A 26,969-nucleotide genomic window follows, 5' to 3' on the forward strand; every position below is an offset into this window, starting at 1 on the left:
TATTGTCTACTTAGATGGCTGAGTACATGAGTGTGTTGACATTTGTTTGCCTGAAAACAGGCACACTGTTTGTCCATCCACAAATGTATTTTGAAAAAATATTTTCTGTGGTGTCCCCATAGAAACAGGATCAATATTTTCCCTGCGGAAGTCATCATTTTGAGCCATGAACACAACAGTTGTCATCAACAAAAGTTTCATCTTCCCACTTGCATTACTCTGGCAGTGTTAACTTTAATTACTGGAGTGTCTCTGTATTTGCATTGCTGCAGAACACACACAGTGAAGCTGGAATGCTACAGTATGGGTGGAAATTATACTGTGATACTATCAGTTTACCATGCATCATTAGCAGGGAGTAGAATAACTGTCACAGTTTGACATCAAATATGCATCTCCAATCAATCTCACTTAGGCTACTGGCTATTGAATGGGTGTCTGACCACAACACTGCTTCCCTCAGTATTGTGATCCTACAAGAGACGGCTATTCTCCACCCATTCCCACTATTCCTCTTGTTACAGTTCCAAACCCTTAGTTTAATTTCCTATGGGAAATTATATTTCCCCAACGACCAGCTGAAGGGGATGATTCTCAGCATCGTACTTGGCTAAAGCTGCTCTGCTGTTTCTCTCACTGTGCTGCCACACAGAGATAAGTTCCATGACCCTGCACGCTACCACTATCGTCCGGATTGGATGACACCCTGGGTGGCGAAAGATGGCTTATCTGTCAAGTCTTCTATCTGTCTCACAGTGTGCATGCCCAGTGTGTTATGACCTGAGCGGTGTGGCGTGCACATTTCCTGTTTCATGAGAACAATACCGGACGGTAGTGTTGTGTTGGGAGTAGCCCAACAGTGAGAGAGTTAGGCATCCAAACCCAAAGCCAGAGAAATTAAAATGTGTTATTTGTCTGTCTGTCAGCCTGAAAGAATGCTGAGAACTTGTGCGAGCAAGTAGGGAGAGCGCATAATCCTAGTTTGAACGTTTTCTCTGCTTACAAAGAAGAAAGGAAAACGTGTCTCCCTGTTGAATGATAGTGGGCTGATCACAAAGCAGACAGCTCCTTTCCTTCCTTGTGTCATGAGATATTGGTGAGCTGTCTTACTGTGAACCTTTCAGACAGTATGGTTTACCTACTATATGATATAAAGTTACTGAACAGTATAACGAATATTCTGCCTATCAATGATAGGGCCCATCGTGGTACTTGCCAAAACAATCGCATAACAATAATATGTCAAATAAAATAATGTATTGCAAAAGGAAATACCGTAATAAAATGGAAATGTACTGGGAAAGATGGGTTAGTCTACGGGCATCTGAGGGTTGGAATTAAGATTGTGAGTGACTGATTGATTGGCTGATTGACTGATACACTTGGAATCCAAGAGTTCCTCTGTCCAGTGTCTGTGTTATTTTTCCCATCTTAAGTTTTTATTTTTATTGGCCAGTCTGAGATATGGCTTTTTTGTTGCAACTCTGCCTAGAAGGCCAGCATCCCAGAGTTGCCTCTTCACTGTTGACGTTGAGACTGGTGTTTTGTGGGTACTGTTTAATGAAGCTGCTAGTTGAGGACTTGTGAGGTGTCTGTTTCTCAAACTAGACACTCTAATGTACATGTCCTCTTGCTCAGTTGTGCACTGGGGCCTCCCACTCCTCTTTCTATTCTGGTTAGAGCCAGTTTGGGCTGTTCTGTGCAGGGAGTAGTACACAGCATTGTACGAGAGGTTTCTTGGCAATTTCTCGCATTTATTAGCCTTCATTTCTCAGAGCAAGAATAGACTGACGAGTTTCAGAAGAAAGTACTTTGTTTCTGGACATTTTGAGCCTGTAATCAAACCCACAAATGCTGATGCTCCAGATACACAACTAGTCTAAAGAAGGCCAGTTTTATTGCTTCTTTAATCAGGACAACAGTTTTCAGCTGTGCTAACGTAATTGCAAAAGGGTTTTCTAATGATCAATTAGCCTTTTAAAATGATAAACTGGGATTAGCTAACAGAACGTGCGATTGGAACACAGGAGTGATGGATGCTGATAATGGGCCTCTGTACGCCTATGTAGATATTACATTAACAAATCAGCCGTTTCCAGCTACAATAGTAATTTAAAACAATAACAATGTCTACACTGTATTTCTGGTCAATTTGATGTTATTTTAATGGACAAAAAACATAAACAAGGACATTTCTAAGTGACCCCAAACTTTCGAACGGTAGTGTATATATATATATATATATATATATATATACACACACAACTAATAATATGCTATCAAGGTAGTCAGGTCAAGCAGAAAGATGTGACCTTTTCTGTCACATGGTTTAATGGTTGCCATTTTGTTGGGTTGCCATTTCAGTCGTATGTGCAGGTTCTCTCAACTGTAATGGTTCAGTACAGATCTCCTTTGAATGGTTTTGAAGAGGTGGTTAAATAAATCCAACCACATACAGTAAGATAATGGGTAGGTTATAAAAGCCCCCAGGAAAGCTTTCATTGGTCCTCTTTAATGCATTAAGTCAAATAACACAGAAATCACACATACATTTTCCTAATTGTATTATGTACAGAGTGTACGTAAAGTTGCAAGACAGGGAAACGAATGAACAAGTAGCAGTGTTAAAGCTACAGTACATTATATTCTGTATGTTTGCATTTGCTGGACAGCTTACTGTAATGTTAGTAGCAAATGCAACGATAAGTGCTTTTCACATTTCTGGTTACACCAAAAAAAGGCAAAAAATACATATATAATCAAAAACAGTGGTTAAATCCACAGTACTGTACACATCATTGTTGGGCTCATTTCAGAATTGACTTCAACTCATGAGTTTAAATTCAAATTGAAATGGCCACACCCCACAGGATGTAGAATTTAAGTTTGAGTGACAGGAAGTAGAATTTAATTCTGTGCAATTCAAAGAAATTCCTCTCAGTTTCATTGAATCTGACAGGTCACACTTCCAGATTCCATGAATGTATAATTTTTCACTGGAAACAATGTTCAAATACTATTTTAACCGTATTGCTTAAAATAGCCAATTATATTTCCACCAAACCATTTAATTTATTTGGCTTATTTTTTAAGGTCTCCGAGTCAACTTTTTAAAAAGTGATTAATGAAATGTAATAACAGAATATTGGCATACAGGTTTTGTTTTCCTTGATCATTAATTTTAAGAGTTTGTCCTGAAAATCAATTGTTTCAACAATATTTTATATGCATGTGTATAACAATATGTTTGATGTTTTATGGACAATATGTATATTTGAATAGACTACCTAATATAGAATTTAAATTCATTAAATGTCATTAATTCAATTTTTAATTGCTATTTTGGATCCTGTTTCCTAGTTCAATTCAAATTCAAGAATTTAATTGGAATTTGAGGCATTCTCAATTCAATTCCAAACTGAGCCAAACCCTGAGGCCTACAGGCATTAGCAAGACAGTGAACATTACATGAGTCATAGACCTTAGGGTAAGATCAATATACCTGTGTAATAAATACTGTAAGGCAAGTCTACAAGAAAGGCTTTTTTAAAACACTTACGTGGCGTGATAACCAAAACTAAATGTACAGACATGTGAAATGCCTAAAGACATTACATATTTTCACAGGGACTAAACTGCATTCAAGTGTATATGCAGTAAGGAAAATATAAAAATCTTTATGTACAGAATTCAATCTCAATCTGTTCAGTTTTCCCTAGTTTCCAAGGACCTTAGTTCTATTTGTCTTCACTCCTTTCTAAATCCCTTATTCCCTTTTCAACTCAATGCCAAAATGGTGCCAGAAAAGTACAATGTTTCGAGCCGCAATTCAAACAAAGACACGTTGCGGTCAGAGGAAAATGACCTTGCTGACCTTGCTGATGCAGTATAACTACCTTGTGTCTTGTTACTGTGCTTAGTCTTGCCATGGTGTATGACTTTTGACAGTAAACTGTCTTCAGCAACCTCACCTTGTTAACTGAGTTTGGCTGTTCCTCATCCAGTTTTATTCCTCCTACACAGCTGTTTCTGTTTCAGTTAATGATTGTATTTCAACGTACATATTTAATTGATGATTATTAGCACCGGTTTGGTATAATTGTTGGTATGATTGTTTAATCAAACACCTGACAATATGCCTACAAACTCCCTGACTTTGTGTAACTGTACCTAGAAGAATTGATGCTGTTTTGAAGGAAAAGGGTGGTCACACCAAATATGTATTTGATTTATTCACTCACTTTGCGTTTAGTTAATTGATAAATATAATCTATTAATATGTTTATTTTTTTTTAAGCATTCTTACTTTACAGCATTTTCACACCTACCCAAAATGTTTGCACAGACTGTATATATAATGAAAGTTACCCAGACCTCACCCTGTACAGATTCAACTGAAAATGTCCAAGATGAACTAGCTAGCTAGCTTGATAAACAGTGCTGACAATTCAATTTGGGCTAGCTAGTTAAATTATACAGCCAACATTTTGTCTATATTGATGCTGTTACAATAACCAAACAGTTGGATACACAAATCATTTGGTTAACCATGTGTAACGTATACAGCGTGAGGCAGGAGGTGAGTTTAATAATACAATTGTAAACAATAACAAACATAAGCCACATACTGACCGTGCGAGAGAACAATACCACCTAATGACTGATGACAAGTGAGAGCTAAATAAAGGGGGAGTAATCAAGGAGCAAATGATGAGCAGGTGTGTGGTTGCCAGGTGTACGCAATGTGAGTTGCCAGGTCCGGTGGTTTGTTGACCGGCGACGTCGAGCACTGGAGGGAGGGAGCAGGAATGACACCATGATGTGATGTATGACATGATTGGAAGTTGCATGCAATTTCAATGATGTTTGAGCAAATATGCTTGAGATAATGTCACTGCATCCATGTTGCTAGACTTTTTCAAAGAACAGTCAGTCAAGGTGAGCTCCCCGCCCACTCAGCCTACTAGCTCCATTCAGTATGTCTTTTCAGACTTCCTGGTTTGACGAGAGAAATTTGAGCATTTTTATCAGGAAAAAATATTATGGGTGTTGTTATTTTATATGGGAACCAGAATGACTGTTCGGGCCCTTTAATGTCCTTTCAAGTCTGTAATATCAGAACAGAGCAGGATCAGTCAGATTTTGTTGAATTGCAAACAAACACATCGAGTGCCATTTTAAAATGCTGGTTCCACCAGGTGTTTGCCTTCAGAACAGTGTGATTTCACAGCAGGCTATGTTGAGCAGTGTGCATTCACAGCAGTCTGTCATGTGTATGTTTGTTTGTGTGCACAGTGAACTGAATCTCCAGCAGTTCTGTCCCCCGGAAGCTCACTCTGACCATGGCTCATTTCATTTCCCATCGTTGTTGCCTTCCTCTGCAGCAACTAACTTGATTTCTGCATTAGCCACGCGCGACATGACACTGCTGTCTCTCACTTTGTGTTTGAACAGGAAGGGGAAAGTCTTCTTGAAAGACTTGCGGAAACTGGCTCCCATGAAGCCGTAAACGATTGGGTTGATGGAGGAGTTAGCGTAGGACATGCAGTTAGCCCAGGTCTTGATCTTATAGGTGGCGTAGTTGACCCTGTAGTTGGGGTAGAAGGACTGGAACAGGGCGAAGAGCTGTATAGGCCCCCAGCAGATGGTGAATAGCAGGACAATCACCACCACCATCTTGGAGATCTTACTCCTCAGAGTGACAGTCCTCTCAGACAACAGGTGGACCTGTGGTAGAAATGTTGACGTTATCTCACTACCACTGTGATGGGCTTAGAAATGACCTAAACTGTATATAGTTCAAATCATGGCCACAGGCTAAGGGTCTATATGAACATACTGTAGAATACCTGAAAATTGGAAGGGATCCAAATATGAACTCATGCTTTCATTGTGTAACCTTGACAAAGGAGTGCACCTATTAAAGTTGTAAACTGTCATAAAGGAACACCCAAAGAAAGTAATGTTCTTTCCATACCTGGTAATTATTGTCTACTGGTTCCACTGACGGCTGGCCCACCCTCTTCAGCATGAGTGTGTAGCAGAAGGAGATGGTGATGACAGGTAGTAGGTAGGCAGCTATGAACTGGTACAGGATGAATGCCCTCTCCTGGGTCTTTGAGGGAAACCTCTCCATGCAGTAGTGTCTTGGTCCATACCAGTAGCCCTCCTCAATTCTCTGGTACATGAAAATCGGGGTGGATAGAATGAAGGAACCTTTAAAAAACAACATTTCATTAGTTGAATTTTGTAGAAAATGTTAGTGTTCACAATGCGTTGAACCAAAAATCCATGGTTTGCTATAAGTTCAGGTAGGATAGCATCTGACTTACCGATCCATATGCAGATGCTAACTATCATGGCGACTCGTGTAGTGCGATGGCGTAAGGACTTCAGGGGGTAGACTGTGACATAGCAGCGGTCCCCACTCATAGCAGTGAGTGTAATGCAGGTGGCTTGAACAGTCACCTGAGAAAAGAAAGTAACAAAATAATCTTGGCTGTTTGCAGGTGAAACAAGTATTTTACATCTGCCTGCCCTCACACTGGGAAGTAATGAAAATGATGAGCATATAATGAGAACATTTTACTTTACGAAGAAATGCATCTCAAATCATTATTAACTCATCCTCCTCGGTTAAGTGTCATTCACATTATTTTATGAATGTATAGGATAAAAGTACAAACAATATAGTTTCTTTCACACAGAATTAATCAAATAATTTTTTATTTGGACATCAGTTCCCCATAATAAAACTTAAATGGTTGCATGATGCCTTCGAGGGTCGGTGACAATCTGTGTTAACAGATAAGCAGGTTCTAAACAATGTATTGTTGTTACACATCACTCAGAGTGGGAGTTGTGACCTAGTTCAGTGTAACTACAGTACTTGATCTATCTAGCGCCCTTGTCTTTCATTGAAGAGCAAAAGGGGGCCTGTTCCGGTGTTCATCTTTGATCCGAAGAGAAGTGCCCTACACTTATCATAATGTAGGGTCAGAATACATTAGCCTCCTGAACAAAGAGAACCACTGCATGTGGGTTGAAAAATAAAAATAAAATACATTTACAATCAACATATTAACACAAAACAGCAAAGAATTCCAACTGATATTAAAATGGTTTCAAAAACGTTTGCATTAATTCATCCTCCCACGTACCTTCCACTTACACACTGCCCACAAAAAAAGTATTTCCTTTGCATATACACTGCACCATTCCCCTAACCCCATATCCCAATTCGTGCCACCCATAAGTGAGAAACCTACATGCCAAATATAGACCATATATAGTGTTCTCTACAGATTATAGAAAAGAGCAAAAGCTCTGAACTATCTGTTCAGACCCTAGTCTTACCTCCCTACCTACAGGTTATGGAACATTTCTCCAGTAGGTTTCCTCAAGGAGAACGCCTCCAATTGCATGTCAAAGATGATAAAACAAAAACACTGTAGGAAATACATCAGTAATATCTAAAATCACTACAGTAAATACTACAGAATACTAGTCTGCAAAAACACTACAGTAAATACAACAGTATAATACAATCCGCAAAAACATTACATGAATTACCATAGTATATACTAGTTATTTTACTACTGCATTTATTCTATAGTTAACTGTAAAGACTAGAGTGTACTACAGTAAATATTACAGTATTCACTGCAAAAACACTACAGTGAATATTATATTAGACTGAACAAAAATATAAACACAACATGTAAAGTATTGGTCCTTTGTTTCATAAGCTGAAATAAAAGATTCCAGAAATGTTCGATATTATGCACAAAAAGCTTATTTCTAAAAAATGTTGTGCACAAATGTTTACATCCCTGTCAGTGAGAATTTCTCCTTTGCCTAGATAATCCATCCACCTGACAGGTGTGGCATATTCAGAAGCTGATTAAACAGCACGACCATTACACAGATGCACCTTGTGCTGGGGACAATAAAAGGCCACTCTAAAATGTGTAGTTTTGTCACACAACACAATGTCACAGATGTCTCAAGTTTTGAGTGAGCGTACTGACTGCAGGAATATCCACCAGTTTTTGCCAAAGAATTTAACGTTAATTTCTCTACCATAAGCAACCTCCAATGTCATTTTAACAAATTTGGCAGTACGTCCAACCGGCCTCACAATCGCAGACCAGGTGTAACCACACCAGCCCAGGACCTCCACATCCGGCTTGAGACCAGCCACCCGGACAGTTGATGAAACTGTGGGTTTGCACAACCAAATCATTTCTGTACAAATTGTCAGACACCGTCTCAGGGAGCTCATCTGAGGGATAGTCCTTCAATAGGGTCTTGACCTGACTGCAGTTCGGCGTCGTAACCAACTTCAGTGGGCAAGTTCACCTTCGATGGCCACTGGCAAGCTGTTCTTCACAGATTAATCCCGATTTCAACTGTACCGAGCAGATGGCAGATGTGTGTGTGTGTGTGTGTGGTTTGCTAACATCAATGTTGTGAACAGAGTGCCCCATGGTGGCGGTGGGGTTATGGTATGGGCAGGCATAAACTACAGACAACAAACACAATCGCAGTTTATCAATGTCAATTTGAATGCAGAGATACCATGACAAAATCCTTTGTTGTGCCATTCATCCTCCACCATCACCTCATGTTTCAGCATGACAATGCATGGCCCCATGTCGCAAGGATCTGTACACAATTCCTGGAAGCTGAAAATGTCCCAGTTTTGCCATGGCCTCCTTACTCACCCATTTAGCATGTTTTGGATGCTCTGGATCGACATGTACGCCAGCGTGTTACAGTTCCCCCCCAATGTCCAGCAACTTCACACAGCCATTGAAGAGGAGTGGGACAACATTCCACAGGCCACAATCAACAGCCTGATCAACTCTATGAGACGTGTCACACTGCATGAGGCAAATGGTGGTCACACCAGATACTGACTGGTTTTATGATCCACGCCCCTATCTGATCCACGCCCCTATCATATCTGTAAATCTCATTTATGTGAAATCCATAGATTTGGGCCTACTGAATTTATTTACAGTGCCTTGCGAAAGTATTCGGCCCCCTTGAACTTTGCGACCTTTTGCCACATTTCAGGCTTCAAACATAAAGATATAAAACTGTATTTTTTGTGAAGAATCAACAACAAGTGGGACACAATCATGAAGTGGAACGACATTTATTGGATATTTCAAACTTTTTTAACAAACAAAAAATGAAAAATTGGGCGTGCAAAATTATTCAGCCCCCTTAAGTTAATACTTTGTAGCGCCACCTTTTGCTGTGATTACAGCTGTAAGTCGCTTGGGGTATGTCTCTCAGTTTTGCACATCGAGAGACTGAAATTTTTTCCCATTCCTCCTTGCAAAACAGCTCGAGCTCAGTGAGGTTGGATGGAGAGCATTTGTGAACAGCAGTTTTCAGTTCTTTCCACAGATTCTCGATTGGATTCAGGTCTGGACTTTGACTTGGCCATTCTAACACCTGGATATGTTTATTTTTGAACCATTCCATTGTAGATTTTGCTTTATGTTTTGGATCATTGTCTTGTTGGAAGACAAATCTCCGTCCCAGTCTCAGGTCTTTTGCAGACTTCATCAGGTTTTCTTCCAGAATGGTCCTGTATTTGGCTCCATCCATCTTCCCATCAATTTTAACCATCTTCCCTGTCCCTGCTGAAGAAAAGCAGGCCCAAACCATGATGCTGCCACCACCATGTTTGACAGTGGGGATGGTGTGTTCAGGTGATTAGCTGTGTTGCTTTTACGCCAAACATAACGTTTTGCATTGTTGCCAAAAAGTTCAATTTTGGTTTCATCTGACCAGAGCACCTTCTTCCACATGTTTGGTGTGTCTCCCAGGTGGCTTGTGGCAAACTTTAAACAACACTTTTTATGGATATCTTTAAGAAATGGCTTTCTTCTTGCCACTCTTCCATAAAGGCCAGATTTGTGCAATATACGACTGATTGTTGTCCTATGGACAGAGTCTCCCACCTCAGCTGTAGATCTCTGCAGTTCATCCAGAGTGATCATGGGCCTCTTGGCTGCATCTCTGATCAGTCTTCTCCTTGTATGAGCTGAAAGTTTAGAGGGACGGCCAGGTCTTGGTAGATTTGCACTGGTCTGATACTCCTTCCATTTCAATATTATCGCTTGCACAGTGCTCCTTGGGATGTTTAAAGCTTGGGAAATCTTTTTGTATCCAAATCCGGCTTTAAACTTTTTCACAACAGTATCTCGGACCTGCCTGGTGTGTTCCTTGTTCTTCATGATGCTCTCTGCGCTTTTAACGGACCTCTGAGACTATCACAGTGCAGGTGCATTTATACGGAGACTTGATTACACACAGGTGGATTGTATTTATCATCATTAGTCATTTAGGTCAACATTGGATCATTCAGAGATCCTCACTGAACTTCTGGAGAGAGTTTGCTGCACTGAAAGTAAAGGGGCTGAATAATTTTGCACGCCCAATTTTTCAGTTTTTGATTTGTTAAAAAAGTTTGAAATATCCAATAAATGTCGTTCCACTTCATGATTGTGTCCCACTTGTTGTTGATTCTTCACAAAAAAAATACAGTTTTATATCTTTATGTTTGAAGCCTGAAATATGGCAAAAGGTCGCAAAGTTCAAGGGGGCCGAATACTTTCGCAAGGCACTGTAAATTTACTGATTTCTTTATATGAACTCTTAACTCCAACATTTTAGAAATTATTGCATATTGCGTTTATATTTTTGTTCAGTGTATTTATACCGCAGTATACTATAGTAATTTTTTATGTGGGTGTACAGCAGCGGGGATATTAGCATTTGTGGGGGAGTAAATTATCGATTAGACTGCCAAAAATATACATCATGGAGAGAGCTGGTCCTTTTGATAACTAAGAAAAAGCTTAACAAAGAACTCAGGAGACTGAAAAGATTTGGCATGGGTCCCCAGATCCTCAAAAAGTTCTACAGCTGTACAAATTGAGAGCATCCTGACCAGTTGCATCACTGCCTTGGTGTAACAGTTTTGCTTCCGTCCCTCTCCTCGCCCCTACCTGGGCTCAAACCAAAAACCCACTGCACACATCAACAACTGCCTCCCACAAGGCATCGTTAACTATCGCTCCACAAAAGCCACAGCCCTCGCAGAGCAAGGGAAACAACTACTTCAAGGTCTCAGAGCGAGTGACCTCACCGATTGAAATGCTATTAGCGTGCACCCCGCTAACCATTTCACACCGGTTACACTGGTATGGCAACTGCTCGGCATCTGACCGTAGTGCCCAGTACCTCACTGGGGTGAAGCTTCCTGACATCCAGGACCTATATACTAGGACGGTGTCAGAGGAAGGCCCCAAAAAATGGTCAAAGACTCAAGTCCCCCAAGTCATAGACTGTTCTCTCTCACTTTACAAATTACCTCGACTAACCTGTACCCTTGCACATTGACCCCCTGTATATAGCCTCGTTATTGTTGTGTCCTTTTCTTGTTTATTTAGTAAATAGTTTCTTAACTCTACTTCTTGAACTGCATTGATGGTTAAGGGCTTGTAAGTAAGCATTTTTACGGTAAGGTTACACCTGTTGTATTCAGCGCATGTGACTAATAAGATTTGATAGTCTATGTATAATTTTTTTTGAGCATTAGTCATGATTTTCAAACCTTCACATAATAATATTTATTTGCGCCTTTCAAGATACCCACAGACACATTATGTTTCACACTCCTTAAATTGAGACATTTCAGATATATTTCCAATGGAATGTCCCTGGTTCAATATAGTTCAGTTCAACACAATGAAATGTGTTGATAACATCCTGTGGCTTGCTGACTTGTAAAGCCAAGGTCATTCAGTGAAAGCCCTGGTTTAATGAGATGTTTGGGATTGACAAAGCTCACAGGAACCCCCTGGTGGCTGATGACGGTTCATGTGATGAAGAGAGGTCTGACTGACAATGCTGCTAAAACCTCTCTTCTACCTTGCTCATCATTGCATTTTTGCACCTTCACTTTTGTACTGTGTTTTTGACAGACTTCTGTGTCTATAAAAGAGCAATACTCTGTACTGTGGTGAAAATTAAACACTCTACACTGACAGCTGAGATTGGATCCTAGGATAGGTGTCTCTGTCCATCTATGCTCGGAACTTTAGTAATTTGACAATCCAACAGATTAGTTTTAATCATGCAAACCCGTTTGAAACTGTGGATAACCGCAAGAAGTCTGGACTGTTTGTCTCAATTTTTTTTTAATGGAGAAAGGACATTCTTTATATAGACAGTGATTCATTATTCACTTGCCCAAATCAAGTCATGATTCATAACCAACCAGTCTTATGTTATACTGATCGCACTATACATTTGTGCGTGTACATATGGTTGTCCTTGTTTGATAGAGCTATTGGACATCTTTTAGCGATTCATTGCTAAATATACAATATATTTTTCCAGTCTCTGAAGGACTACAACTTGTGTATCAGCTACATGGTAGATTAAAAAAACATGAGCTGGCGCACACTCAGAATAATAGTTTGTGTGGAGGTGCTGACTAACAGCGAACAAACTATCAAAATAAAGAAAGTCGCCCACTCCATGTGTAATCTCCCAGCAATTTAATGGGTATTTACCAACATTTCAGCATCACTGAGCCTTCTTCAGGTTGACCCTGGGTGACCCTGAAGAAGGCACAGTGATGCTGAAACATTGGTTAATACCCATTAAATTGCTGGGAGATTACACATGGAGTGTGGGACTTTATTTTGATAGTTTATATCAGCTACATGGTGACATTCAACCATACGTTTCAACCGGAATATAGCGAAAAGGATTCGAGACAAAGAGTTGGACTTTGCTAATGTTAGAAGCTCAGCTACAGCCGATGCCAGGACCAAGAGGGCAGAAGACCGATATGGTGCCTAATTAATAAAGTTAGCCCACTGGCTAATTTTTGCTGGCTAACATACTATTGTGTTACAGTGGTGGGGGAAATACAATTATTTTTATGCTTGCTAATTTAGCTAGGTAGCTAGCTAAGTTGGGTAAACGACTACCAGTACCCATATCTACAGTTCCTCTGCAAAGTATTCAGACCCCTCGACTTTTTCCACATTTTGTTACAGCCTTATGCTAAAATGAATTCAATCGTTTTTCCCACCTCAATATCCCATGACAAAGCAAACAGTTTATTTTTTTTTTGTTGCTAATTTACAAAAAACTAACAGAAATATCACATTTACATAAGTATTAAAGATCCTTTACTCAGTACTTTGTTGAAGCACCTTTGGCAGCAATTACAGCATAGGGTCTTCTTGGGTATGATGGTACAAGCATGGCACACCTGTATTTTGGGGAGTTTTCCCCCCATTCTCTGCAGATCCTGTCAAGCACTGTCAGGTTGGATGGGTAGCATTGCTGCACAGCTATTTTCAGGTCTCTTACAGAGATATTGGATTGGGTTCAAGTCCAGGCTCTGGCTGGGCCACTCAAGGACATTTAGAGACTTGTCCCGAAGCCACTCCTGCACTGAACTGTGCCACACTGTTAATAAAAAAAAATGGATGTTACATTTACCATATAACATTGCTGTTGAATACCCAGTAGCATTAAATAGTGTACACTACCCTGTATTTTTGATTTTGACATATCTGGATGCCAAGCAAATTTTAGGTTATAGAGCCCTGTACAGCTTATATAAATATCTTCTGTGAATCAATAAAGGCAGACAAATTTAGAAGACTGATATAAAATATCCATATTTATTTTCTAGTGGTTCTACATGGTCTTATGCTGCGCCACACAAACTGCATTTACAAAGGCAGACCAATTCGGATATTCTTCCCAATAATTGGCCTTTTCAGAACTGATCTGATTAGTCAAAATAACAATGGAAAAAAATATCAGAATTGGGCTACCTGTGTAAACGCAGCCATTGTCCTTTATCTGGCTTCGGTACACTGGCAGTGGTGTTCAGCATGGTGGGCTGGGGAAGCTGAGACTCTGTGCTTATGGCGAATGGTCTTGTCCTGTCTGCGGTGAACGGTCAGCTGGATAAGACTCTGACGAAAATGGCGGAGGGCTTCTTAAACACATGTTTGGTCCTCTTGCAGAATATTTGCTGGTACTGCAAGTCTCCTGTCAAGGCATGGTTGTGATGTTAGCATTTTATATTTTTGGAAGGGACGTAGGGTAACACGCCTTTGTTGGTAAAGGTGTCAACCAAATGGGACCGGCTAGCGTATTGTTAAGGGCCAATGAGGGAACATTGGGAGCTGCTTTTGAGAGGAAAGATCAGTCAACCAAGTGAATGGGCTGGGGGGCTAAAGAATGTGTGAAAAGTCTTAGGAGGGCAATTCTTACATAGGGAGTTTGAGGAGAAATGGCACCTCAATCGCTAAAACACAACAATACATTTACTTTCTATGTCAGCATTTCCAAACTCAGTCCTGGGAACCCAAAGGAGTGTACACTTTGGTTTTACCATAGCATGACACAGCTGATTAAAATAACCAAAGCTTGATGAAGATTTCATTATTTTAATCACTTGTGTATTGCTAAGGCAACAACCAAAACATGCACCCCTTGGGATCCCCAGGACCAAGTTTAGGAAACGATGGTCTAAGCACCACCCTGCAAAACCAAAAACCCCTTCCTCATCTAGAAGTACTGTTTGTAATCATCCCCCAGCCCATTGACATATCATTCTGGTCAATAGTAACCCTTTGCAGGGGCTTTTTGTAGACATGTCTGTGTACTGTGTTTTGAGAACCTGCTGAGAGAAGAATGAAGTGGTTGTGTTATTACTGTTGTAGTCTTGATTTTATACCTTTCAGTGTCCCTTGCTGGTTGCTGTCCCAAAATCTTGTTGTGCTCCATAACCTTAAGGTGTGTCTGCTCCCTCATGCTTGTGTACTCAAAATGACAACACTTTGGGGGTTATGCTTCAGCAGGGCACCATAGAATAACTCCAGATTAGAGGTCGACCGATTATGATTTTTCAACGCCGATACCGATTATTGGAGGACCAAAAAGGCCAATATTTATTTATTTGTAATAATGACAATTACAACCATACTGAATGAACACTTATTTTAACTTAATATAATACATCAATAAAATCTATTTAGCCTCAAGTAAATAATGAAACGTTCAATTTGGTTTAAATAATGCAAAAACAAAGTGTTGGAGAAGTAAGTAAAAGTGCAATATGTGCTATGTAAGAAAGCTAACGTTTATGTTCCTTGCTCAGAACATGAGAACATATGAAAGCTGGTGGTTCCTTTTAACATGAGTCTTCAATATTCCCAGGTAAGAAGTTTTAGGTTGTAGTTATTTTAGGAATTATAGGACTATTTCCCTCTATACCATTTGTATTTCATTAACCTTTGACTATTGGATGTTCTTATAGGCACTTTAGTATTGCCAGTGTAACAGTATAGCTTCCGTCCCTCTCCTCGCTCCTCCCTGGGCTCGAACCAGGAACACATCGACAACAGCCACACTCGAAGCAGCGTTACCCATGCAGAGCAAGGGAAACAACCACAGGCTCAGAGCGAGTGGCGTTTGAAACGCTATTAGCGCGAGCTAACTAGCTAGCCATTTCACATCGGTTACACCAGCCTCATCTCGGGAGTTGATAGGCTTGAAGTCATAAACAGTGCAATGCTTGACGCACAACGAAGAGCTGCTGGCAAAACACACGAAAGTGCTGTTTGAATGAATGTTTACGCGCCTGCCTACCACCGCTCAGTCAGATACTTAGATACCTGTATGCTCAGTCAGATTATATGCAACGCAGGACACGCTAGATAATATCTAGTAATATCATCAACCATGTGTAGTCAACTAGTGATTATGATTGTTTTTTTATAAGATAAGTTTAATGCTAGCTAGCAACTTACCTTGGCTTACTGCATTCGCGTAACAGGCAGTGTGGAGACCGAGAGAGGCAGGTCGTTATTGCGTTGGACTAGTTAACTGTAAGGTTGCAAGATTGGATCGCCCAAGCTGACAAGGTAAACATCTGTTCTGCCCTTGAACAAGGCAGTTACCCCACTGTTCTCCAGTAGGCCGTCATTGTAAATAAGAATGTGTTCTTTTTTATTTTAATTTTATTTCACCTTTATTTAACCAGGTAGGCTAGTTGAGAACAAGTTCTCATTTGCAACTGCGACCTGGCCTAGATAAAGCATAGCAGTGTGAATAGACAACACAAAGATACACATGGAGTAAACAATTAACAAGTCAATAACACAGTAGAAAAAAAGGGAGTCTATATACATTGTGTGCAAAAGGCATGAGGTAGGCGAATAATTAAAATTTTGCAGAGTGATAAATGATCAGATGGTTATGTACAGGTAGTACAGGTATATCTCTATATTGGCGTGCAAAAGTGCAGAAAAGTAAATAAATAAAAACAGTATGGGGATGAGGTAGGTAAAAATGGGTGGGCTATTTACCGATAGACTATGTACAGCTGCAGCGATCGGTTAGCTGCTCAGATAGCAGATGTTTGAAGTTGGTGAGGGAGATAAGTCTCCAACTTCAGCGACTTTTGCAATTCGTTCCAGTCACAGGCAGCAGAGAACTGGAACGAAAGGCGACCAAATGAGGTGTTGGCTTTAGGGATGATCAGTGAGATACACCTGCTGGAGCGCGTGCTACGGATGGGTGTTGCCATCGTGACCAGTGAACTGAGATAAGGCGGAGCTTTACCTAGCATGGACTTGTAGATGACCTGGAGCCAGTGGGTCTGGCGACGAATATGTAGCGAGGGCCAGCCGACTAGAGCATACAAGTCGCAGTGGTGGGTGGTATAAGGTGCTTTAGTGACAAAACGGACGGCACTGTGATAAACTGCATCCAGTTTGCTGAGTAGAGTGTTGGAAGCAATTTTGTAGATGACATCGCCGAAGTCGAGGATCGGTAGGATAGTCAGTTTTACTAGGGTAAGTTTGGCGGCGTGAGTGAAGAAGGCTTTGTTGCGGAATAGAAAGCAGACTTTTGATTTGATTTTCGATTGGAGATGTTTGATAGGAGTCTGGAAGGAGAGTTTACAGTCTAGCCAGACACCTAGGTACTTATAGATGTCCACATATTCAAGGTCGGAACCATCCAGGGTGGTGATGCTGGTCAGGCGTGCGGGTGCAGGCAGCGAACGGTTGAAAAGCATGCATTTGGTTTTACTAGCGTTTAAGAGCAGTTGGAGGCCACGGAAGGAGTGTTGTATGGCATAGAAGCTCGTTTGGAGGTTAGATAGCACAGTGTCCAAGGACGGGCCGGAAGTATATAGAATGGTGTCGTCTGCGTAGAGGTGGATCAGGGAATCGCCCGCAGCAAGAGCAACATCATTGATATATACAGAGAAAAGAGTCAGCCCGAGAATTGAACCCTGTGGCACCCCCATAGAGACTGCCAGAGGACCGACTTGCCTAGTTAAAAAGGTAAAAATAATAAAATATTATTAATTGCATGGTCTGGAAGGTACTCTGTGGTCCTCTGGTTACCTTTAACCACCTGTAACCCCATAACACAAACAAAACAAAAACTACCCAATTCTTGTTAATACCATGTGTACTTTAAATTGAGCTCTCTTAGTCGTCAGCTTGTAAATATTTTTGCCAACTTGCCTTCACCTGCAGAGTTGGGGTTGGAAGCCGATTCTTGTACCACCTACAACAAAATGCACAACAATACACAATTTAACCACCCCACTAATTGTACTGATCTCTATTAGCCTGGCTAGTTTACGTAACCGAACATGGACATTTCAATGTTCAAATCAAATCAAATTTTATTTGTCACATACACATGGTTAGCAGATGTTAATGCGAGTGTAGCGAAATGCTTGTGCTTCTAGTTCCGACAATGCAGTGATAACCAACAAGTAATCTAACTAACAATTCCAAAACTACTGTCTTATACACAGTGTAAGGGGATAAAGAATATGTACATAAGGATATATGAATGAGTGATGGTACAGAGCAGCATACAGTAGATGGTATCGAGTACAGTATATACATATGAGATGAGTATGTAGACAAAGTAAACAAAGTGGCATAGTTAAAGTGGCTAGTGATACATGTATTACATAAGGATGCAGTCGATGATGTAGAGTACAGTATATACGTATGCATATGAGATGAATAATGTAGGGTAAGTAACATTATATAAGGTAGCATTGTTTAAAGTGGCTAGTGATATATTTACATCATTTCCCATCAATTCCCATTATTAAAGTGGCTGGAATTGGGTCAGTGTCAATGACAGTGTGTTGGCAGCAGCCACTCAATGTTAGTGGTGGCTGTTTAACAGTCTGATGGCCTTGAGATAGAAGCTGTTTTTCAGTCTCTCGGTCCCAGCTTTGATGCACATGTACTGACCTCGCCTTCTGGATGATAGCGGGGTGAACAGGCAGTGGTTCGGGTGGTTGATGTCCTTGATGATCTTTATGGCCTTCCTGTAACATCGGGTGGTGTAGGTGTCCTGGAGGGCAGGTAGTTTGCCCCCGGTGATGCGTTGTGCAGACCTCACTACCCTCTGGAGAGCCTTACGGTTGAGGGCGGAGCAGTTGCCGTACCAGGCGGTGATACAGCCCGCCAGGATGCTCTCGATTGTGCATCTGTAGAAGTTTGTGAGTGCTTTTGGTGACAAGCCAAATTTCTTCAGCCTCCTGAGGTTGAAGAGGCGCTGCTGCGCCTTCTTCACAACGCTGTCAGTGTGAGTGGACCAATTCAGTTTGTCTGTGATGTGTATGCCGAGGAACTTAAAACTTGCTACCCTCTCCACTACTCCACTACCTCTCCACTACCGCAAACTTGATGATTGAGTTGGAGGCGTGCGTGGCCACGCAGTCGTGGGTGAACAGGGAGTACAGGAGAGGGCTCAGAACGCACCCTTGTGGGGCCCCCGTGTTGAGGATCAGCGGGGAGATGTTGTTGCCTACCCTCACCACCTGGGGGAAGTCGTCAGGAAGTCCAGTACCCAGTTGCACAGGGCGGGGTCAAGACCCAGGGTCTCGAGCTTGATGACGAGCTTGGAGGGTACTATGGTGTTGAATGCCGAGCTGTAGTCGATGAACAGCATTCTCACATAGGTATTCCTCTTGTCCAGGTGGGTTAGGGCAGTGTGCAGTGTGGTTGAGATTGCATCGTCTGTGGACCTATTTGGGCGGTAAGCAAATTGGAGTGGGTCTAGGGTGTCAGGTAGGGTGGAGGTGATATGGTCCTTGACTAGTCTCTCAAAGCACTTCATGATGACGGAAGTGAGTGCTACGGGGCGGTAGTCGTTTAGCTCAGTTACCTTAGCTTTCTTGGGAACAGGAACAATGGTGGCCCTCTTGAAGCATGTGGGAACAGCAGACTGGTATAGGGATTGATTGAATATGTCCGTAAACACACCGGCCAGCTGGTCTGCGCATGCTCTGAGGGCGCGGCTGGGGATGCCGTCTGGGCCTGCAGCCTTGCGAGGGTTAACACGTTTAAATGTCTTACTCACCTCGGCTGCAGTGAAGGGAGACCGCATGTTTTCGTTGCAGGCCGTGTCAGTGGCACTGTATTGTCCTCAAAGCGGGCAAAAAAGTTATTTAGTCTGCCTGGGAGCAAGACATCCTGGTCCGTGACTGGGCTGGGTTTCTTCTTGTAGTCCGTGATTGACTGTAGACCCTGCCACATGCCTCTTGTGTCTGAGCCATTGAATTGAGATTCCACTTTGTCTCTGTACTGACGCTTAGCTTGTTTAATAGCCTTGCGGAGGAATAGCTGCATTGTTTATATTCTGTCATGTTTCCGGTCACCTTGCCTGATTAAAAGCAGTGGTTCGCGCTTTCAGTTTCACGCGAATGCTGCCATCAATCCACGGTTTCTGGTTAGGGAATGTTTTTATCGTTGCTATGGGAACGACATCTTCGGCGCACGTTCTAATGAACTCCGCACACCGAATCAGCGTATTCGTCAATATTTTTATCTGACGCAATACGAAACATGTCCCAGTCCACGTGATGGAAGCAGTCTTGGAGTGTGGAGTCAGCTTGGTCTGACCAGCGTTGGACAGACCTCAGCGTGGGAGCCTCTTGTTTTAGTTTCTGCCTGTAGGCAGGGATCAGCAAAATGGAGTCGTGGTCAGCTTTTCCGAAAGGGGCGGGGCAGGGCCTTATATGCGTCGCGGAAGTTAGAGTAACAATGATCCAAGGTTTTACCACCCCTGGTTGCGCAATCGATATGCTGATAAAATTTAGGGAGTCTTGCTTTCAGATTAGCTTTGTTAAAATCCCCAGCTACAATGAATGCAGCCTCCGGATAAATGGTTTCCAGTTTGCAAAGAGTTAAATAAAGTTAGTTCAGAGCCATCGATGTGTCTGCTTGGGGGGGGGATATATACGGCTGTGATTATAATCGAAGAGAATTCTCTTGGAAGATAATGCGGTCTACATTTGATTGTGAGGAATTCTAAATCAGGTGAACAGAAGGATTTGAGTTCCTGTATGTTTCCTTCATCACACCATGTCTCATTAGTCATGAGGCATACGCCCCCGCCACTCTTCTTACCAGAAAGATGTTTGTTTCTGTCGGCGCGATGCGTGGAGAAACCCGTTGGCTGCACCGCATCGGATAGAGTCTCTCCAGTGAGCCATGTTTCCGTGAAGCAGAGAACGTTGCAGTCTCTGATGTCCCTCTGGAATGCCACCCTTGCTCGGATTTCGTCAACCTTGTTGTCAAGAGACTGGACATTGGAAAGAAGAATGCTGGGGAGTGGTGCGCGATGTGCCCTTTTTCGGAGTCTGACCAGAAGACCGCCTCGTTTCCCTCTTTTTCGGAGTCGTTTTCTTGGGTCGCTGCATGCGATCCATTCCGTTGTCCTGTTTGTAAGGCAGAACACAGGATCCGCGTCGCGGAAAACATATTCTTGGTCGTACTGATGGTGAGTTGACGCTGATCTTATATTCAGTAGTTCTTCTCGACTGTATGTAATGAACCCTAAGATGACCTGGGGTACTAATGTAAGAAATAACACGTAAAAAAACTGCATAGTTTCCTAGGAACGCGAAGCGAGGCGGCCATCTCTGTCGGCGCCGCAAAATGTACATCCAGCTGAGACTAGATGACAACCAACCATAGACGATTACACATATTCAATACTGCTAACGTTATCAACACAGAGTGAGTTAGCTATGTCGACAATTGTATTCTTACTAAAGGAGTGGTTTCCAGGCAAGGGGGAATAGATAGCTACCCGATTGCGCTAATCTTATATGCTAAAATGATGTAGTTTACGTTGGTCAAAGATATAACAAACATGTTTACTCTGCTGAAGGTAGTTAACAGTCTAGCAGTGACTACCATGGCATAGGCGAAATTGATTGACAGTGCGCATACTAAAATAGATAGCTAACGTTATGATTTAGCTGATGGCTTGCCGAGTCTTATAGTATACAGCACTGTAACGTCAGCTAGCTAATTTAGCTAGTCCAGCAAGGCTAGTTAATATTAGGTTACCTCTTATCGAGAATCTTCCATTTTGTTGTGAAGGAAATAAAAAATACAAAATCGATGGTATCGCATCATTTCTCAGCTGTCGTCGAAATGGATTCCCCAACAGTTCAGCCTGAAAACCCCTCTGACAATCTTTGGTCACCGTAATGCGCGCCATCATTCTCGATAGCCGCAAGCCACTGACAGCATCCGGGGAAATCTCTGGTAGGTAGCACGGTGAAAGATGACTCATTTTCGCTCGTTTTTAATGAGCACAGAACACCACACAAGCGTAATGACAAACGTAAGTGAAAAACAGGTCTACGGAAGTTCTGAGATTGCTGTGTTGTTCGTCAGTACACAATGCCATATTTTTTGGGTTTTGTCGGCCTGCCCCAATCTACTATAGCGGGCGGTTTACTATGACTTCGTGGTTTACCATGAGCAGACAAATACACAGGAGGAAGTCGAAACTTCCTGATTCTACCAGTGAAATTAAAATGTGTTCGTTCTAGCTTGTGGTTTGGATAATTGTGATGTTTATGATAAAAACGTAATGTTGTTAAATATAGTAATGACTATATGTCGTGGTGAAGCCAGGGTGAAATTCCCCTTTAACCAATCTGTCTCCAAATGGAGTAGGAGCATATAAAGATGATCAGATAAGCCGGGCATTTTGATTTCATTTATCAACCTGATTGCTTTAATATAAAACAATAAAAAACATATATTGGTATTAAAATTGCATTTAAAAACACTATGTTGAAAAATGAGCATGAACCTCTCACCAGGTAAATGAAATTGCACTGCAAGTTCAATATTGCAGTTATGTAATTTAATTGAGTACAGCCTGGCACCAGACGAAAAAAAAAGTATTATTCAGACTAATAGGACAAGTACCTAAGGGGTCCAGTCGAGGGGAATGCTACCCAAATGACATTATGGTGAGAAATTTCATCATTGCATGCACAGCAAATATATTTTGGCTGTTTGTTATCTAATATTAAAAACTGATAGAAGTTTGTGACCAGAGGCAATGTGTTTTATTGAAATGATTTACCTGTTGTAGAAAGGCAACAAATTTGCACATGAAGTCCCCAAATACCCACCCAGGAAGTGGGTAGAGAGTGGCTGTGAACGGGACACAACACACCAGGAAGATGATGTCTGTGGCAGCCAAGTTAGCTGTAGAAATAAGCTCAGTTAGGAGGGAACTCATTCATTTCTTACTGATTAACACACTTTTGCAACATAAAATAACCATTTGAACAGTTGAGTCATAAAGCTATTCATTTTAATAAATACCTCGTTGTGTTAAAGAGTCAAAGGCATGTCACCAAGTATATTGGCATCAAAGAGCTAATTTATTTCACAAAAATCAGAAAGCTAAATACACATGGGTCGGGCGTACTGCAGTATTTCTTTCTGAAATGATGAGCGATATCATTGTTTCACTGCCATGGAGTAGTCTTATCACTGCAGGTGGACAGGACCTGCTGGGCTTGAATGTTGCCACCCATGGAGATATTAGTCAGTCATGTCAAATACACACGCACAAACACACACACAGATATTTGCGCACATCACGTGCACTCACACAAACATGCATGTTGATGCCATTGTTATTTATAAGCACAGAGATAATAATGCTGTCCACATTCATGGTTAATTCATCATATCTCTACATGAACTCCATTGATGTATCACGTCTCCACTCCACACATGCATTTCCAATGTCAAACAAGATCCATTATTTAGTATAGACACATGATCCCTATATTTAATATTTAGTCTGTATGTATACAGTACTGTATAGGTACATTCACCAGACTATGGATAAGGTTACTATCGACAATATTAATGTACAGTCATCAACATAAAAAGACAAATACAGTCATTAAGGCTGAATGATTATACAGGCATCATTAGTCCTAGTTTACAGTGAAAATAAATTATTTATCTGGGCAACATACATAACATAACATTGACTGTGACAGTAACACACAAAGAACAAGTTTCACGACAATCCACAAGAATAATGATGTTCAGGGTATTATAAATGGAAAAACCTTTGTAACTGTGAGGGAAAACGTTTGGTCTTGCTTACCTATGTAGAAGTTGGTGGCAGTCCTCATCTGCCTGTGTTTGGAGATTACATAGATTACCAGAGAGTTCCCGATGAGCCCCACCAGCATGATGAGAGCGAAGAAGAGAGGCACCAGCCAGGCGTCCGTCAGGAATGGGTGCTCCCCCTCCTCCGGATTCTCCAGAGAAGCATTCAGCTCAGACGCATTGAACCACATCAGGACTGTAGAATTCCACACGTCTGGAGGGAACATCTTGATGTGTGAAAAGAAGTCGAAGATCTTCAAATGTAGCCTTGGGGTGATAACTTGTGTATAATAAATCCCTTTTAACTACTGAAAAGGACAATTATATCAGTCCAGATAACATTGGGGAGTCATAAAGGCTCAGGTGGTGATGTGTTCTTAGGAGTCCCTAGATCTGTCTATGGTAAGAATGTCTATGGTTAGAATGAGTCTGACTGTAGGGTAGACTTATGTTGAGCTCACAGCTGCCTCCTAAACTGCTTCTACTCAAGGACAAAATCCCGTTGGCTTTATACTGAGCAGGGACGCACGTGGCAACTGCCTGATTGTCGAATAAATAGGTGATGTCAGGTCTCCTAGCAACATTTTCCCTATCCAGAGTTTGGTACCTCATACACTCTGCTTTCAATGCAGTCGGAAGCTGTCTTATCATATGATATCGATCATATCCATAGTAAATATAAGAAATACAAATGACGTGTTCTGTGAAAATGCATTCAGCGTGCATCAAGTTAAATTCACAGCCAAAAAAAGCATTTGAATCATGGATAAGCAGCACTTACAGTTAAATTGGAAGATACAATTCTGCAATTTAGTGCCTTTCTAAATGTTTATGCTATTTTCTTAAGATCAAAAATATGAAGCTTGTTATCAGACATTTACCTGTGAATAATGATAGTAAATATAATTTTACTGCAATTCAATTGGATCTTGTACTGTACATGTACAGGTACATCCATAGAAATTAGCATTACCACAGGTTTCGTCATGTTATGTCATGTCATGTCATGAAATTAGCATTGAGGTATGCATTCTTTTTTGAGGACAAATACTCTCCTCCCTTACAAAAAAAGCCCTACAGGAATCCTGCACGAAAAATCTTGCGGAATATACACTGAACAAAAATATAAACGCAACATGTAAAGTGTTGGACCCATGTTTCATGAGCTGATATTATCATGACTCAGGATATGACCCAGATGCAGACACGGGAGGCGGATAGTACAGTTCTCAGATGATTTTTTAGAAACACGGGGCAGGCAGAGGTTCGTGATCAGGTCAGAGTCAGACCGGTACAGGACGGCAGGCAGGCTCGGGGTCAGGGCAGGCAGAGGTTCATAATCAGGTCAGAGTCAGGCAGGTACAGGACGGCAGGCAGGCTCAGGGCAGGCAGAATGGTCAAAACCTGACAAGACAAGAAGAACTGGCAACAGACAAACAGAGAACACAGGTATAAATACACAGGAGATAATAAGAAGATGGGCAACACCTGGAGGGGGGTGGAGACAAGCACAAAGACAGTTGAAACAGATTAGGGTGTGACAGAAATAAAACATCCCAGAAAGTTTCCATACGCACAAAAAGCTTATTTCTCTCAAAGTTTGTGCTCAAATTTGTTTACATCCTTGTTAGTGAGCATTTCTCCTTTGCCAAAATAACCCATCTATCTGACAGGTGTGGCATATCAAGAAGCTGATTAAACAGCATTATCATTACACAGGTGCACCTTGTGCTGGGGACAATAAAAGGCCACTCTAAAATGTGCGGTTCTGTCACACAACACAATGCCACAGATTTTGAGGGAGCATGTAATTGACATGTTGAATGCAGGAATGTTCACCAGAGCTGTAGCCAGATAATTTAATGTTAATTTCTCTACCATAAGCCGCCTCCAACATCGTTTAAGAGAATTTGGCAGTACATCCAACCAGCCTCACAACCGCAGGCCATGTGTATGGCGTCGGGTGGGTGAGCAGTTTTCTGATGTCAATTTTGTGAGCAGACTGCCCCGTGGTGGCGGTGGGGTTATGGTATGGACAAGCATAAGCTACGGACAACGAACACAATTGCATTTTATTGATTGGCAATTTGAATGCACAAATATACCGTGATGAGATCCTGAGGCCCATTTATTTAGGTATCTGTGACCAACAGATGCATATCTGTATTCCCAGTCATGTGAAATCTATAGATTACGGCCTAATTTATTTATTTCAATTGACTGATTTCCTCATATGAACTGTAACTCAGTAAAATCTTTGAAATTGTTGCATGTTGCTTTGATATAGGAATTCCTGCAGGATATCCCACAGGATTTTCAGCACCACTTTCCTGTAGGACAATTCCTGCAGGATCTTGTAGGAATCATGCTTCAGGAAAACAATCATACCAGAATCCTGGAGATAGTCCTCAAATATATCCTGCAGAATCTTTTCCTGAAGGACTACCTGCAGTAATTGTCCAAAATCCTGTGGGATATTCTGCAGGTAAAATTCCTGCAAGTAATTCCACAAGATTTTCAGGGCCATTTCCATTCCTCATCCTTCAGAGAATTCCCTGTTAGACAATCCACATTCTTTCAAAAGATTGGAGAGAAAGCATAAGATGTCATTGCATGGCAATGTTATTATTCAATGCAGAAACAATGGATGTTTTTGATTGTCCATTTCACCAGCACTGCATAAAACATTATTCAAAGGAGAAAGAAAATATGAGATTGAATAAATATGGTAAAAGCATATTTTGTAACAAGAGTGAGAGTAATAGAATATCAAAATCCTGCAGGATTTGTGCTGGAATTTACTTGGTCCTGCAGGAATCCTGCAGAACTGAAACCTGCAGGATTTTGATATTCTTGCAGGATATGGCAATTCCTGCAGGACCAAATAAATTGGAACTGAATTGTCATGTTTTTACAGGATTTTTAACATTTCTGCAGGACAAGTCATAATTCTGCTGTAGTCCTGCAGGAGCATCAGGGACATTTCCTGCAGAATTTTGTCAATCCTACAGGATTCCGGCAGGACACCTTCACAATTCATTCTCAAAGGGTTGAATTCCTGCAGAACTTTTTTGTAAGGGCTGCCAGATGATACACTACAGTATGTCTCCATTGTAAAACCACATGGCTTCTCCCTCCAGCATGTCAAGCTCCATACCAGAGTAAGGCTTTGCATTTTTTTTTTTTTCCACCTTTATTTAACCAGGTAGGCAAGTTGAGAACAAGTTCTCATTTACAATTGCGACCTGGCCAAGATAAAGCAAAGCAGTTCGACACATACAACGACACAGAGTTACACATGGAGTAAAACAAACATGCAGTCAATAATACAGTATAAACAAGTTTATATACGATATGAGCAAATGAGGTGAGATAAGGGAGGTAAAGGCAAAAAAAAAGGCCAAGGTGGCAAAGTCA

At 41.3% G+C, this 26,969-nt stretch overlaps 1 protein-coding gene across 1 annotated transcript; it reads right to left on the reverse strand.

Moving 5' to 3' along the window:
• Positions 1–4,954: 4,954 nt before the first annotated feature.
• LOC115113937 (G-protein coupled receptor 54) lies at positions 4,955–23,779 on the reverse strand. Its single transcript, XM_029641872.2, has 5 exons — positions 23,548–23,779; positions 22,501–22,625; positions 6,333–6,468; positions 5,978–6,216; positions 4,955–5,727 (listed from the first exon to the last, which is right to left on the reverse strand). Exons 1-5 carry the CDS (start codon positions 23,777–23,779, stop codon positions 5,353–5,355), a joined length of 1,107 nt encoding a protein of 368 aa, XP_029497732.1. The 3' UTR covers positions 4,955–5,352.
• Positions 23,780–26,969: the final 3,190 nt, after the last annotated feature.

The sequence above is a fragment of the Oncorhynchus nerka genome, linkage group LG9b (assembly GCF_034236695.1).
Source record: "Oncorhynchus nerka isolate Pitt River linkage group LG9b, Oner_Uvic_2.0, whole genome shotgun sequence".
Classification (NCBI taxonomy): Eukaryota; Metazoa; Chordata; class Actinopteri; order Salmoniformes; family Salmonidae; genus Oncorhynchus; species Oncorhynchus nerka.

Excerpts from the sequence above, each read along its gene's own strand:
- LOC115113937 (XM_029641872.2), bottom strand. The coding sequence starts at position 23,779 with ATGTTCCCTCCAGACGTGTGGAATTCTACAGTCCTGATGTGGTTCAAT. Across the intron at positions 6,469-22,500 it reads TTGTTGCCTTTCTACAACAG|GTGACTGTTCAAGCCACCTG; the intron begins GTAAATCATTTC and ends TTCTTTTCTCAG. Across the intron at positions 5,728-5,977 it reads CAGTAGACAATAATTACCAG|GTCCACCTGTTGTCTGAGAG; the intron begins GTATGGAAAGAA and ends TTTCTACCACAG.